Source organism: Manis pentadactyla, chromosome 19 (assembly GCF_030020395.1).
Source record: "Manis pentadactyla isolate mManPen7 chromosome 19, mManPen7.hap1, whole genome shotgun sequence".
Classification (NCBI taxonomy): Eukaryota; Metazoa; Chordata; class Mammalia; order Pholidota; family Manidae; genus Manis; species Manis pentadactyla.
In genome coordinates, this window is record NC_080037.1 from 7,221,019 (window position 1) to 7,235,990 (window position 14,972).

A 14,972-nucleotide genomic window follows, 5' to 3' on the forward strand; every position below is an offset into this window, starting at 1 on the left:
TCGAACTTTGGCTTTGTGTTTACAGCTTGGCTAACCAGTGCAAGAGGCCTAGCTTTTGGCTGATTTCGGCTTTCAACACGCCTTCCACACTAAGCTTAATTATTTCTTAATTATTTGATTTAAAGTCCAACTCTCCTCATTGAACACTTGGAAGCCATTGTAGGGTTATTAACGGACCTAATTTCAATATTGCTGTGTCTCAAGCAATAGGGATGATTGAGAAGAGGGAGAGAGACAGGCAAGCGGCTGGTCAGTGGAACGGTGAGAACACAGACAATGTTTATCAGTTAAGTTTGCCATCTTATACGGGAGCAGTTCATGGCACCCTAAAACAATGACAACGGTAACATCAAAGGTCACTCACTCATCGTGGATCAGCATAACAAATTTAATTGTAACGAAAAGTTTTGAAATATTGTGAGAATTACAAAAACGTGATGCAGACACAGGAAGTAAGCAATTACTGTTGAAAAGATGGAGTCAATAAACTCGCTTAATGCCAGGTTGCCACAAGCCTTCAATTTGTAAAAAAAAACAATGTCTGCAAAGCACAACAAAGCGAGGTGCAATAAGATGAGGTATTGGAATTAAGTGGTTGTATGACACTGTGAATGGAATTAATGCCACTGAATTAAACAGTTAAAACAGTAAATTTTATATCACCACAATAGGTAATTTCAGTTGTCTTACCACAATAGAACAATTCCAAAAAATGAGAAAAGTATATAGCTAGGAAGTGAAAATTCCAGCTCACATTGTACCGGTAAGATTTCTGTACTCTGCTCAGAAAAAAGTAAATAGAAAAACAAAATATAGTGAGGACTGTTAGTCTGGAGGAAAAAGAATTTACCACGCCTCTGAGAGGAAGTAGAAGTCTCAGAAAGAGCCAGTTTCAGTTTTTGACAGAATGGTAAAGAATGCTGTCTGCCTGGAGGTCTCCGCTGCCGGTCTGCACTGCCAAGCATGATGTGGCTGTTCCCGTCCGTTGCACTGGTCTTCTGCCTTGGCCCAGGTAAGCGCTGAAGCAGACCCATGTGGTCACTGAGTGACTCCCTGGTTTTGTGCAGCTTGATCAGTCTCAATCACCTGTGTACAGGTGTCTGTCTGTCTCTCTGCCAGGGGACCAGGGGGGGCTCACGGTGGTGCCCGATGAACGGCCACCCTCTCTCACCTTAGAATGCTAAAGCCCTGAGGCGCTTCAGAGTCAACAGCTTCAGCTGAATCTGCATTTAAGGCCTGTCTGCTGGGGCACTGGAAATGACCTTTTGTTGTGGAATCAAGATGTAAGATTAGGAAAATAAGTCCTCTTATGAAATTAGCCGCTCTCTTGCTGTGTGACCTCAGGTGGGTTACTTATTCTTTCTGAGCCTCACTATCCTCTCAAATATTGAAAATCTATGGTTCAGCTTAGCCAGAATTTCTGAGCCCAACTAAAACACTAGAAATGATCCTCTGAATTTTTGCTTACTGTGAAAAAAGAATTCTCCAGCTCTCCCTTCCTCTAATGCAATTCAGGGGCTCGCTAGTTCGGCAGTCCTTTACACGGCAGGGAGAAAGGAATTCGCTGGTCCGGCCTCCTCATTCCCCACTATCCATTACATGGAAAACTAAAGGTTCATATTGTGTTTGGGGAACCACAGGTGGTCCACTGGGGCCAAAGTATAAGATTTAAGGACAGATGGGGCAGGAGATGAGAAAGAGAGGCAAGCCCACAACCAGCAACAGGTAACAGATAAAAACAGCTAATATTCATTGAGGACTTACCCCGTTCCAGGTGGGCTGAGTGCTCTATACACGTTAATATCTAAGCCTCATGAGAGCTCTATGAGTTTGTGCTATTTTTGGCCCCACTTTCAAATGAGGAGCCAAGATTAATTTAAATAACTTGCCCAATTTTCATCATCCAGCAGGTGGCAAGCTATTGCAAATAGTTCTGAGAGTGACAACTGAACAAACATGGCAGCAGCGCAAGAGAAAGAAGGACAGAAAGGAGTGTCACCATAGATGTGAAATTAACTAGACTAACTGGCAATGGGAATGAGGGGAAAGGAGAACACACTCAATAAATACTCGTTGCCTAGCATTGTTCCTGCTTCTGGGGATGCGTCATGAACAAAGCTGGCAAAAATTCCTGTCCTCATGGAGTTAGCATTTTAGCAGGGGAGACAAGCTATAAACAAGATGAGTAAGTGAAACAGTATATTGGATAGCAATAAATAATAAAGAGGAAATAAACCAAGCAGGGAAAGGGGATTTGAAGTGTGGTGGAAGGGGCAGTAAACTTCAGGTCGTGTAGCCAAAGGAGGTGACAAAGTTGAGGGGAAGAGGGAACAGCCATGGAAAAGGTGAGTTCAATTTTGGACCTACTAAATTTAAGCCATGAGGAGACTTTCTGAAAGCACCTGGAAGTTTAGGACTAGAGGCAGAGCCGAGGACAGAGGCTTCAAAGTCATAGCAGGCAAATAGTAAGTGGGGCTAAGGAGAAAAGCAGAAGGATGGAACCCTGGGAAATACGTATAAGAAGAAGAAAGAAGAATTCATTCATTCATTCAACAGTCACTCCCTGACCTGGGGGCAGAGCCCCAGATCTTTGCCTCACTCGTACATCCCTGCACAATTAAACCCATCTTTAGAACTCAATATTTTGAATGGCCTTAGGTTAAAATTTCTCTGCTTCTCCCTGATACTTCCCATAAGGATGCTATGAAGTACACAATGTTCCCATCCCCACTTCAAGGAAGAGGAAAGAAGACAGCCACACTTTAGAAACTTGCTTAATGTCACATCATTATGATGAGGTGGGGTGTGAAAATACAGCCCCATGAATAGTGTAGAAAAAGAAACATACTTGAATGGGTTTGCAGAGGCTCTGAAGCCCAGGAGGAGAGCAGTGATGGCCAAGGCTGGAGAACAGGAAGCCTGGCTCTGGAATCTGTGCTCAGTACTACTTCACTGCGCTACTCAGTTTACACACAGCTACACAGTCACATAAATGCATCTCTAATTACAAAGTGTGATGCTAGGAGGAAAATAAGCAGAGTTATACGGGAGAGAACACATGGGCATCTGCTTCACCTGGGGTGATGTGGAAAGGATTTTCTGGAAAAGTAGCATCTCATCTGATAATTTAAAGGGTGTGAGAAGTCCAACAGGGGAGAAGTCTAACAAGAATCACTGGAAGCAGAGGGAATCACATGTGCAAAGGCCCTGAAGCCAGGAGGAGTTTGGATTGAAGGAGGAAAAGAAAAACATTGTAGCAAGAATGCAGCACAATCAAAGTCAATCTTGAAAACAAGCATGAAAGAAGATAACTCATGCCAGCCCACGTTCTTTCCAGTGGGTCAGACACCATAACTTGCTCCTTTTAGAAAATTAAGCTGAAAAAATAAACCAGGTTGAGAAGTAATCCCAATATGTATAACTGAAATCAGGCAACATTATGCCCTGGAAACAATGAATTTCATTTGTTTCGCCATTTTATTCTTTCTAGATGGGAATTTGTCAAACATTAATATGCCTATAAATTACTAGGGAATCTTATTATAATGCTGGTTCTGGGATGGAGACTAAGATTCTGTATTTATGAGCTCCTAGGTAAACAGAATGCTGCTCCATGGACCACACTTTGAGTAGCAAGGTTCTAGATGTCATGAGATGCTAGTTGGAGGGAGGGAGAAATAGGAACTATTTTTTTAAATGTGTTTGCAGGAAGCAAATAGCAGTAATTCTGATGTCCAGGAGAGAAGAGTGGTTAGACATATAGGCAAAACAGATCCATGTGGGCTAGTCAAACTATTCTGAGGTTTTGAGTCAAAACCTTACAGGCTCTTCTGCTAAACAATTGTAATCTAATGACTCCCTTATCACTCAGCAATGTTATTTCATTCTTACGGACTACCCATACCTTCAAGTGTTTATAGTTGCTCACAACAGGCAAAGAATTGTTTTACATTTTGTCATTATCTTCAAGAACAGCTGTGACTCCCCACCTCTCGGAATCTGCAGTCTCTCCCCCTGTAACCTCTAACCTCCAGTCTTCCATACCTCTCAATTTTTAGCCGCTTACTCTATGTCAGCTATGCCTCCATCCACACTCAGACTTTTTTTTTATTTCATTAAGGTGAAATTTACAAAACGTAATAATTTTAAAGTGTACAATTCAGTGGCATTTAATAAATTCACAAAGTTGTGCAACCACCACTCATTTCAAAACATTTGCACCACATGAAAAGAAAGCCCTGTACCCGTTAAGCAATCACTTCCTGTTTCTCTCTTCCCCCAGCCTCAAGAAAATACTCACCTGCTTTTTGTCTCCATGGGTTTACCTATGTAGGATATTTTCTATAAATGAAATCATACAATATGTGACCTTTTATGTCTGACTTCTTTCACTCAGTACATTTTCAAGCTCCGTTCATGTTGTATCATGTGTCAGTACTTCATTCCTTTTACTGATGAATAATATTCCATTGTATATATGTACCCCATTTTCTTTATCCATTCATCTACAGATGGACACTTGTGTTGTTTCCAACTTTTGGCCATTGTAAATAGTGCTACAATGAAGATTTGTGTACAAGTATTTGTTTGAGTGCCTGTTTTCATTTCTTCTGGGTATATATCTAGGAATGGGATTGCTGGATCGTATGAAACTTCTATGCTTAATTTTTTGAGGAGTTACTAGTTTTCCATAGCGACTGTTCCAGTTTGTATTCCCAACAACAATGAACATTTCTCCACATTCTTACCAACACTTTTTTTCTTCTCCTCCTCCTCCTCCACCTTCTCCTTCTCCTTTTTCTTCTTCCCACAATTCTAGTAGATATGAACATTTCTCATGTGATTTTGATTTGTACTTCCCCTAATGAATAATGATGTTGAACATCTTTTCATGTGCATATTAGCTATTTTTATATATTCTTTGGAGAAATGTCTATTCCAGTCCTTTGCCCATTTTTAATTGGATTATTTGTCTTTTTGGTTGTTGTTTTGTAAGAGTTCCTTATTAGACCTTCATTAGACACATGATTCACAATTATTTTCTCCCATTTGTAGATTGTCTTTTCATTTTCTTGATAATGTCCTTTGATGTAAAAATGTTTTAATTTTTATTAAGTCCAATTTATCTTTTTCTTTTCTTTTTTTGCTTATGCTTTTGGTGTCATATCTAAGAATCCCACTACCAAATCCCAGGTTATGAAGATTTACTGCTATGTTTTCTTCTAAAAGTTTTGTAATTTTAGCTCTTATGTATAGGTGTGAGGTAGAGATCCAACTTTATTCTTATACATGTGGATATCTAGTTACCCCAGCATCATTTGTTGAAGCAACAATTCTTTACCCACTGAATGAACTTGGCACTCTTCTCAAAAATCAATTGGCCATAAATGTATAGGTTTATTTCTGGATCCCCCCAATTCAGTTCCATATAGACAACTATGTGTCCATCCGTATGCAAGCACAAGATTGCTTTGATTACTGTGGCTGTGTAAGTTTTGAAACTGGGAGGCGTGAGTCCTCCAATTTTGTTTTTCTTTTTCAGTATTGTTTTGGCTGTTTGAGGTCCCTTGCATTTCACATGAATTTGAGAATTAGTTTTTCCAGTTTTGAAAAAAGTTACAGAGAGCATTTGAGTTTTGATAGGGATTTCATTGAATCTGTAGGTTGCCTTGGGTATTATGGCCATCCTAATACTAAGTTTTCTGACCCATGAACATAGGATGACTTTGCATTTATTTAGGTATTCTTTCATTTCTTTCAGAAATGTTTCACTTTTTACTATATGTCTTGAATCTCCTTGGTTAAATTATTCCTAGATATTTTATTCTTTAGATGTTATTATAAATGGAATTGTTTCCTTAATTTCCTTTACAGAATGTTCACTGCTAGTATGTACGAATACAACTGAGTTTTGTATATTAATCTTCTATTCTGCAACTTGGCTGAATTCATTTATTAGTTTTGATGTCTTCGATGATTTTTTACTGATTCTTTAGGATTTCCTAACTATAAGATCATGCTATCAGTGAATAAGAGTAGTTTCATTTCTTCCTTTCCAATGAAGATACCTTTTATTTCTTTTTCCTGACTAATGCTGTGGCTAGGACTTCCAATACTATGTTGAATAGAAGTAGCGAAAGCAAGTATTGTTTTGCTCCTGGTCTTAGGTGGAAGGCTTTCAGTCTTTCATCCTTGAGTAGGAAGTTAACTGGGGGGTTTTCAAAATATCTTTTATCAAGTTGAGGAAGTTCCCATCTATTCCTAGATTCCTAAGGATTTTTATATGAAAGTGTGTTGGATTTTGCCAAATGCTTTTTCAAATGCATCAACTGAGATGATCATGTGGCTTTTTTCCTTCATTCTATTAATGTGGTATATTGCATTGATTGATTTTCACTTGTTAAACCACACTCGCAATCCTGAGATAAATTCTACTGGACGTGGTGTATCATCCTTGTACTGTCCTGCAGGATTCAGTCTGTTAGCATTCTGTTGAGGATTATTGCATAAATTTCATAAAGGACATTGGTCTGCAGTTTTCTTTTTCTCTGATACCTTTGGCTTTGGTATTATGGTAATGCTTGTCTCACAGAATGAATTAGGAAGTGTTTTCTCCTCTTCTATATTTTTGGGAAGGGTTTGAGAAGGATTGGTATTATTCTTTAAATAACTGGTAGAAGTCACCAGTGAGGCCGTCTGGTTCTGGAATTTTTTGTTTTGTTTTGTTTTGTTTTTGCCAGGAGGATTTTGATTACTGATATTCAATCTCTCTTTACTTGTAATAGATCCTCTCAGGTTTTCTAGTTCTTCTTAAGTCAGTCTTGGCAGTTTCCTTCCAGGACTGTATCTGTTTCATCTAGGTTTTCTAATCTGTTTTCATACAGTTATTCATGGTATTCTCTTACAATCTTTTTTTTTTTTAATTTCTGTAAGGTCTGCTGTAATGTCCCCAGTATCATTTCTAATTTTAGAATTTGAGTCCTATCTTTTTCTCAACTAATATAGCTCAGTATAATTTCATTCTAGATTTCTTTTCAAAGAATCGGTGCTTGGTTTCATTGGTTTTCTTTGTTGTTTTCTATTCTCCGTTTTGGTTATTCCTGCTCTAATCTTTAGTATTTCCTTCCCTATGGGCTTTGGGATTATTTTGTTCTTCCTTTTCTAGGTATAAAGTTAGGTTATTGATTTGAGATTCTTCTTTTTTAATGTAGATACCTACAGCTATAAATTTCCCTCTGAGCACTGCTTTCACTAAATCCTGTAAGTTTTGTATGCTGTATTTTGATTTTAATTTATCTCAAAGCATTTTCTCATTTTCTTTACAATGTCTTCTTTGATCCATTGGTTGTTCAGGAATATGTTGTTTAATTTCCAAATATTTGTGAATTTTCCAATTTTCCTCTGTTCTTGATTTCTAGTTTCATTCTATTGTGGTGAGAGAAGACACTTTGAATGATTTTAGCCCTTTATAATTTTTGAGACTTATTTTGTGGCCTAACATATGGTCTATATTGGAGAACATCCACAGGCATTTTTGAAAACATGTTTTCTGCTGCATTTGGATGGAGGGTTCTTTGTATGTCTATTAGGTCTAGTTGGTTTATTGTGTTGTTCAAATCCTCTATTTCCTTATTGACCTTCTGTCTACTTGTTCTCACCATGAGTGCAAGTGAGTTATTGAAGTCTCCAACTATTCTTGTAGAATTGTCTATTTCTTCCTCATTTTTGTCAGTGTTTGCTTCATATATTTTGGGGCTCTGTAGTTTAGTGCATATGTGTTTATAATTATTATGTCTTCTTGCTGGGTTAATCCTTTTATCTGTGTATGTCCTTCTTTGTCTTGTAATAGTTTTTTACTTACATACTTGATACTAGTATAACCACTTCAGCTGTCATTTGTTTACTACTTGCATGGAATATCTTTTTCCATCTTTTTATTTTCAACCTTTTATGCATATGTGTCTAAAGTGAGTCTCTGTAGACACTTCTAGTTGTAGACAATAAATAGTTGAATCATGTTTTTTAAATCCATTCTGCCAATCTCTGCATCTTAAGTGATGAGTTCAATCCATTTACATTTAAAGTAATTACTAATATGGGAGGACTTATTTTTTGCATTTTAAAATTTTTCTCTTTCCCCCTCAACTCCTTACTCCCTTCTTTTGTGTATAATTGATATTTTTAAATTTTTATCCCTTTCTGTATATTTTTTAGTTATTGTCTTAGTTGTTACCTTGGGGATTATAATTAAACTCTTCAGAACCTATTTTGAACTAATATAATATTAGCTTCAGTAGTATACAAATACAGATTCATTTTATGTTGTTATCACAAACTACATCTTTATATATGTGTGCCCACTAACAGAGACTTATATTATGGCTTTATTCATTGGTCTTTTAAATCACATAGGAATAAAAGAGGAATTACAAAGCAAAAATACAATAATACTGACTCTTAATTTATCTATATAGTTACTTGTATCAGTATTCTTTATTTCTTGTTAGGAGTTTGAGTTACTGTCTAGTGTGCTTCCATTTCAACTCAAAGATTCCTTTTAGCATTTCTTATAGTGCCAGTCTACTAACAATGAACTCCATCTGTGTTTGTTTATCTAGGAATGCCCTCATTTTTTTTCATTTTTTGAAGAATAGTTTTGTTGGCCATAGAATTCTCAGTAGGTTTTTTCCTTCCACATTTTAAATATGTTATCCCATTGCCTTCTGGCTTCCATGGTTTCTACTGAGATATTGGCTGTTAATTTTATCAGTTGTACTGACTAGTCACATCCTCCTGCTGCATTTGAGACTCTCTCTTTGCCTTTGTCTTTCAGCAGTTTGATTACAGCATGTCTTGGTGTAGATCCCTTTGCAATTATCCTTCCTGGAGGTCACTGAGTTTCTTAGATGTGTAGATTTATGTCTTTTATGAAATTTGGGGAGCTTGGGGCCACTTTGTTCAAATATTAATTTTGCCTCTTTTTCTTTCTTCTCTTCCTCTTGAATTCTAATTATGTTTATGTGGATATGCTCAATGGTGTCCCAGAGGAAATTTTTCTCCCTTATTTTTTCTTTCTGCTTCTTAGACCAAATAATTTCAATTGACCCATCTTCAAGTCAGCTGATTCTTTCTTCTGCCTGCTCAAATCTGCTGTTGAAACCCTCTGGTAAATTTCTCACTTCAGTAATTTTTTTCAGCTTCAGAACTTCTATTTGGTTCCTTGTTATAATTTCTATCACTTGTCATTTAGTCTCATTTGTTACATATTCTCACAAAATACTTTAATTTGAATACAGATCTTCTTTAACTTACAATGGGTTATGTGTCAATAAACCCAATGTATGTTAGAAATATTGTAAGTCAAAATTCACTTAATGCACCTAACCTACCAAACATCATAGCTTATCCCAGCCCACTTTAAACATGCTCAAAATGATGCTTATATTAGCCTAAGTTGGTCAAAATCATCTAACACATAGTTCATTTGATAATAAAGTTTTGGATATCTTGTGTAATTTATTGGATACTGTACTGAAAGTGCACAAAATCCAGCCACAGAATGGCTGGATATCTCATGTAATTTATTGAATATTGTACTGAAGTGCAAAACAGAATGGCTGTATAGGCAAAGAATGGCTTTAAATGTTATCAGTTGTTTACCCTCATGATTGTGTGGCTGACTGGATGGTGTGGCTTCTCCTTCCAGTGGCTTCTCCTTCCAGATGTGGGCTGCTCCTGCCCAGCATCATGACAGAGTTTCATACTGCATATTGCCAGCCCAGGAAAAGATCAAAATGCAAAATGCAGAGTATGGTTTCTACTGAATGCATGTTGCTTTTATATCATCATAAAGTTGAAAAATCATAAATCAAACCACTGTAAGTTGGAGACAATCTGTAGTCCCTTTCATTATATCTTTAGTTTCTTTCTTTCCACCAGTTTCTTCTGCTCCAAATGAACTCATGACTCTATCACCCTAAAGAGTAACATCCCTTTACCCTACATTCTTCTTAAGGTCCTGCTTCTCCTCCTTTCTCTATCAAATCTCAAGATATCAATCCTTACTCTCCTTCTGAACAGCAATCCACAGCTCCCAGCCAACCACACATTCAGAGGGTAAACAACTGATACCCTTAAAGCCATTCTGCACCTATACAGCCATCTATTTTGCACTTCAGTAAATTACATGAGATATCCACCACCAAGCTGAAATAGCCCACTATATCCTTCTTTCCTGTAGACAGGCCTAAGCTGGTTCTCTAAGTTGAAAAACCCAAAGTTTCCCTAACTTTTCTCTCTTTTTCAGAATCAACTCAATCCTACCTTCCCCCCTCCTTCCTAAAACATTGCTTTCTATGTTTCTTAAAAAACATTAATCAGGTAACCATTAATGTTTTTCATTTCACTAACAATGGAGTTCATTGTTATTAGACTGGCACTATAAGAAATGTTAAAAGGAATCTTTGAGGTTGAAATGGAAGCACACTGGACAGTAACTCAAACTCCTAGCAAGAAATAAAGAATACTGATACAAGTAACTATATAGATAAATTAAGAGTCAGTATTATTGTATTTTTGCTTTGTAATTCCTCTTTTATTCCTATAAACATTAACAACATTTCACATTAAAATCTCAGTCTACCTAGAATACACTGATTTCCCTGGGCCAAGTTCTGGGGCTATAAAGAGCTAAGACATTATTCATTTTCCCAGAAGCACATCATCCGATGGGTGTAACGTGTAAACAAATGTACACCAAGTGTCTGCTGAATCAGGCAAGACCTCAGTACCACCCCCATGCTCCAAATAGCTCCCCAGTGATGTCTAAGGGTCCTCAAAGGGGTGCTTCCCATGGGCCCCCAAAGCAGCCTGCAGTTGCTGTCCTGAGGCATTCTCCCGATTCTTAACCTCTTCTGGCTCTAATCCTCCACAACTGCTGCCTGCAGTGCCGTTCAGAGGAGACCCAATGTCCTGTCTACCCCAAGAACATCAATGTCCGTGCCAAGGATGCTGGCCCAGATCATTCCCAAAGCGTCAGTGCTGGTTCTGGGCAGAGTAGAGGAAAGGGCCTCCTTGCACCCTCTGGGCCACACCACACCACATTGCCCAGCCCTGAAGCGGCTCTCCTCGTGTCTAAAGTCTCACAGAGAGTCTTTTGAACATTTTCAGTGACTTCTTGCCTTCCTCTTCCCTAAGTTTAGTGCCTCAAATCTTTTTTCTTTTTCTTAGACTTACAAGGAACTACTTCTGCTATCTCCTTCTCCTTCCTCCACCACCTTGTTCTCTTTGTCCATCACGAACTCCTTTCTCCTTCCCCTGTACCAACACAAAAGCCCCACAAGTGTAAGAGAGGCACACAGATATTTGAACTCATTGTCAAAGGATGTATAGGAGCTCACCAAGTGGGAAAGGTAGGGAAGAGCATTCTGGACACAAGGAACAACAAAGCAAAGGAAGAGCAGGGCATTCTTGGAAGAATCACAAATGACTGAGCAATGGAGAACCTCTTGCTTTTATTAAATCTTGTTACAATATTATCTCTTCTGTGAAGTGTTCCCTGACAACCCACAACTCTCCTGGGCTCATCATTCTGTTTGTACTCCCATAGAGCATATACCTCTATTCAATTCAAGATATGTCTTTTCAATTCAGCATTCATTGAGCTAGAAATTGTGCTAAGTGCTAGGGATGCAGAAATAATAAGTATGACCCCTACTCTCAAGGTTATGGAAAAGAGAGAAAAACAATCTCAATTATAATAAGGAGAAAGACGCACTTGATATTGAGTCCACAGGATGAGTTGGTGGCACAAAGGCAGTGACGAGGCAAGCCCTGTCCTAGGTTAATGCCTAACTCCTGCGCCATAATCACTCATGTACCCATTGGGTTCCTCTACCACATGCTGAGACCAGAGGACCGACATGTCTTATTCATGTTTGCATTCCCCATCTTTAACCTAGAAACTGGCACATAAAGGAATCTAATAATACGGGCTGAATGCCATGACTTCTAAGGCTTTACTCTCTGAATTGGCATAATACTGAGCAAATAATACAGAGAATGACCTGTTAAATAAGTGAATAATTGTAATCTATCAAAACAAAGGCATCTTAAAGGAATGTGCTAGGCAAGGCAGGAAGAGTTCCTGGGGAGTCCTTGGGCCACAGGGCATGCTCACACTCCTTACAAAGAGGAATTAGTCCTTCATTTCTTGGACAAAGACGCTCCAAGGGAAAGAATGGAGAGGTGTCCTTCACTCAACAAATATTCGTTGGGTGCCTACTATGTGGCAAGCATTATTCAAGAGTGTTCATGACAATGAACAAAACAGACAAAAACCCTTGCTTTCATGGAGCTTACATTATAGTGGAAGGGAAAGAAAATAAGAAAAAAATAAATATGCAAATTATAAAGTGTGCTAGACGGTAGGTATTATAGAAAAATATAAATTCAAAGGTAGCTGTATGTACAGGGGTGAGGGTTGGCGTTTAGGAGAGAGTGGTCACAGAAGCCCTCTCTGAGAGGGAATGTTTGTGTTTAAGACCTAATAGAGACAGAAGACTGAGCCACATGGGTACTGGGAGAAGCCCATTCCAAGGAGAGGGGATTTCAAGTATGCAAGCCCTGGTCCATGCAAGGAATGACCAGGGCAGCATAACTTGAGCAAAGTGAGCAAGGAAATTTGGTCAAAGAGAGAAAAATGACCAGATCATTTTGGTCCTTCTAGACCTTCGTAATTACTTTGTTTTGGTTTGGTTTTCTGTTGTTGTTTTACCATTTTTTACTTAAATATAACATACAAAGAGAAAAATGTACAAATCCTACATGCCAGCTCAATTAATTATCATAAAATGAATAAATCTGTGTATCCAGACATGGGTCGAGAAGTAGAACATCACCAGCAACCCCAGGTCCCCCCGTCACGCTCCCTCCTGCTTGACAGCACTCCCTCCTCCTCAAAGGTAACCTGTGTCCTGGTGTCCTGACTTTTACCAGCATAGACTTGTTTGGCCTGTTTCTTTTAACTTTAAATACATAGAATCAATATTAAAATTAAAGCAAAATAAATCTTTACCCAGGATTTTACCTGTGATATTTACCCATGTGATTCCGAGAGTCAAGATGACAAATGGCTGCATGTTAAAGTGCTGAAGGGAAAGACGTAGTACAGAGGGGCATTAATGATGGCAGTGCTCATGTGCCTAGCAGCCACATGACAGTTCAAGAAAGAGGAAGTGTGAGCTTGCCCAGAAACTATGCATCAGGATCCAAGGAGACATTTCCTCTCCTACTTACATCCTCTCCTGAGAAATGAGAGATCTCTGGAGGTTGGGGTCATGGTTATTGTTCTTTATTCATTGATTCACTCAAACATTTCCGGATCGTACTTTGTGTCTGGCACAGTGCTGGGATACAAAGGTAATTAAGGCATGGTCAGACAAATCAGTACACAGAAGACCACCAACTGGTGCTTGTAGCATTCCACACCAAAGAATGCTAAGGATGCATCCTCTTTAAGAACTGTGACTATTTTACCTTTTTTGCTCCAACATTAATGGCTCTGAGATAGGCTTATGAGACTATGGTCATTACACATTCCTTTGAAGTTATATTTATTACTTTTATATTTATCAGTTTTATCTCCCCATTCGCTAGATTATAATCTTTTTGAGAAGAGAAAAGGCATCTCTGGTAGCATGAAAAGAGCATACAGTACTTGGAGTCAAAGTTGGGTTTGAATCCTGACTTTTATTCTTTAGCTGTGTAACCCTGGGAAAATTAAACTCTTCTTTTATCTATAAATGAAGATAATAATATCCATCCTACGTGCCTCACAGAATCATCAGCAGCAAATGAAATAATGTATAAGAAGAACTGTAGATTCCTATCATTGGCCCTCTAAATCTCAGAAGCCTCCTATGTTGGACACACAGTGGTAGTCAGTAAATGTTAAGTTTAATTATGCTTCATCAGCACAGACTTGCAGCTTTTGGAGTCTATGCCGGGAAGTTAATGTAGTTCCCTGTCTCCCTTCAAATCATGCCAGGGCTCAGAGGGTTGAGTCAGATGATGTGGCCGTGACCCAGGAGTGACCAGCCAGTGCGGGAGGGTGGACTGGGCCAGGGTCATCTGGGCCAACTGCCCATTAACCAAGATTGGCAGACGTATTGTGGGGTTGGAGCCTTTGTGATTGTCCAGCACAACACTTCTCCTAACCCTTTCTTGCCCATGTCTCTGGGCTTCAGTATCAGAGTGTTAACAGAATGGCAGAGGCAGGGGAACGTGTGCAGAGAGCAGCGGGAGGACAGAGGCAGTGATGTCGGTTCCCTTCTGTGTTTACAGGGAACACAGTTTCACAAACCAGCTCAACCCCGCTGATGGTGGCCGGGGTTCTGGGGGAGGCAGTAACTCTTCCCCTGCAGCTTTCTGCAGGATGGGAGACTGAGTACATCACCTGGCTTCACAATGGAACATCGGTCATCTTCATACAACTAAGTGAACTGCGAAGACCACAAGTCATCGTGATGGACCCACGACGGAAAGATCGGCTGCAGGTCACTCAGTCCTACTCCCTGCAGCTCAGCAACCTGATGATGGCAGATATGGGAACTTACCGCGTCCAGATGGGCACAAAGACCTCCATATTGTTTTCTGATTACACGCTGAGGATCTTCAGTGAGTCAAGGAGTGGGATTTAACTATGTATGGGCTAGAAGATATTACATATTCCAGTCCTATGTGACTGCAAGTGTGTACTATTGCCTAGTGGTAAAAGTATGTTATTTGGAGTCACACTGAGATTCCAGCTGTAAAGCAATTCAATGGCATTGCACAGCCAGTTAGTGACAGAGTTGAAAACAGAGCCTGAGTCTTATGACCTGGCCCCAAACCACTTCACTCTGCCTCACACAATAAGTCAACCAGAAATGTTGAGGAAGTCAAGCAAGTCAGATATCTATGATTCTGTTACC

General features: G+C 39.1%; 1 protein-coding gene across 1 annotated transcript; it reads left to right on the forward strand.

The window, feature by feature from the left end:
- The first annotated feature begins 783 nt into the window (after nucleotides 1-783).
- Nucleotides 784-14,733, forward strand: LOC118930897 (SLAM family member 6). The gene is made up of 2 exons (XM_036922923.2): nucleotides 784-1,012; nucleotides 14,344-14,733. Exons 1-2 carry the CDS (start codon nucleotides 964-966, stop codon nucleotides 14,697-14,699), a joined length of 405 nt encoding a protein of 134 aa, XP_036778818.2. The 5' UTR covers nucleotides 784-963; the 3' UTR covers nucleotides 14,700-14,733.
- Nucleotides 14,734-14,972: the final 239 nt, after the last annotated feature.

Coding starts and splice junctions, on each gene's coding strand:
- LOC118930897 (XM_036922923.2), top strand. CDS start 964: ATGATGTGGCTGTTCCCGTCCGTTGCACTGGTCTTCTGCCTTGGCCCA. Junction 1,013..14,343: donor GGTCTTCTGCCTTGGCCCAG/GTAAGCGCTGAA, acceptor CTGTGTTTACAG/GGAACACAGTTTCACAAACC.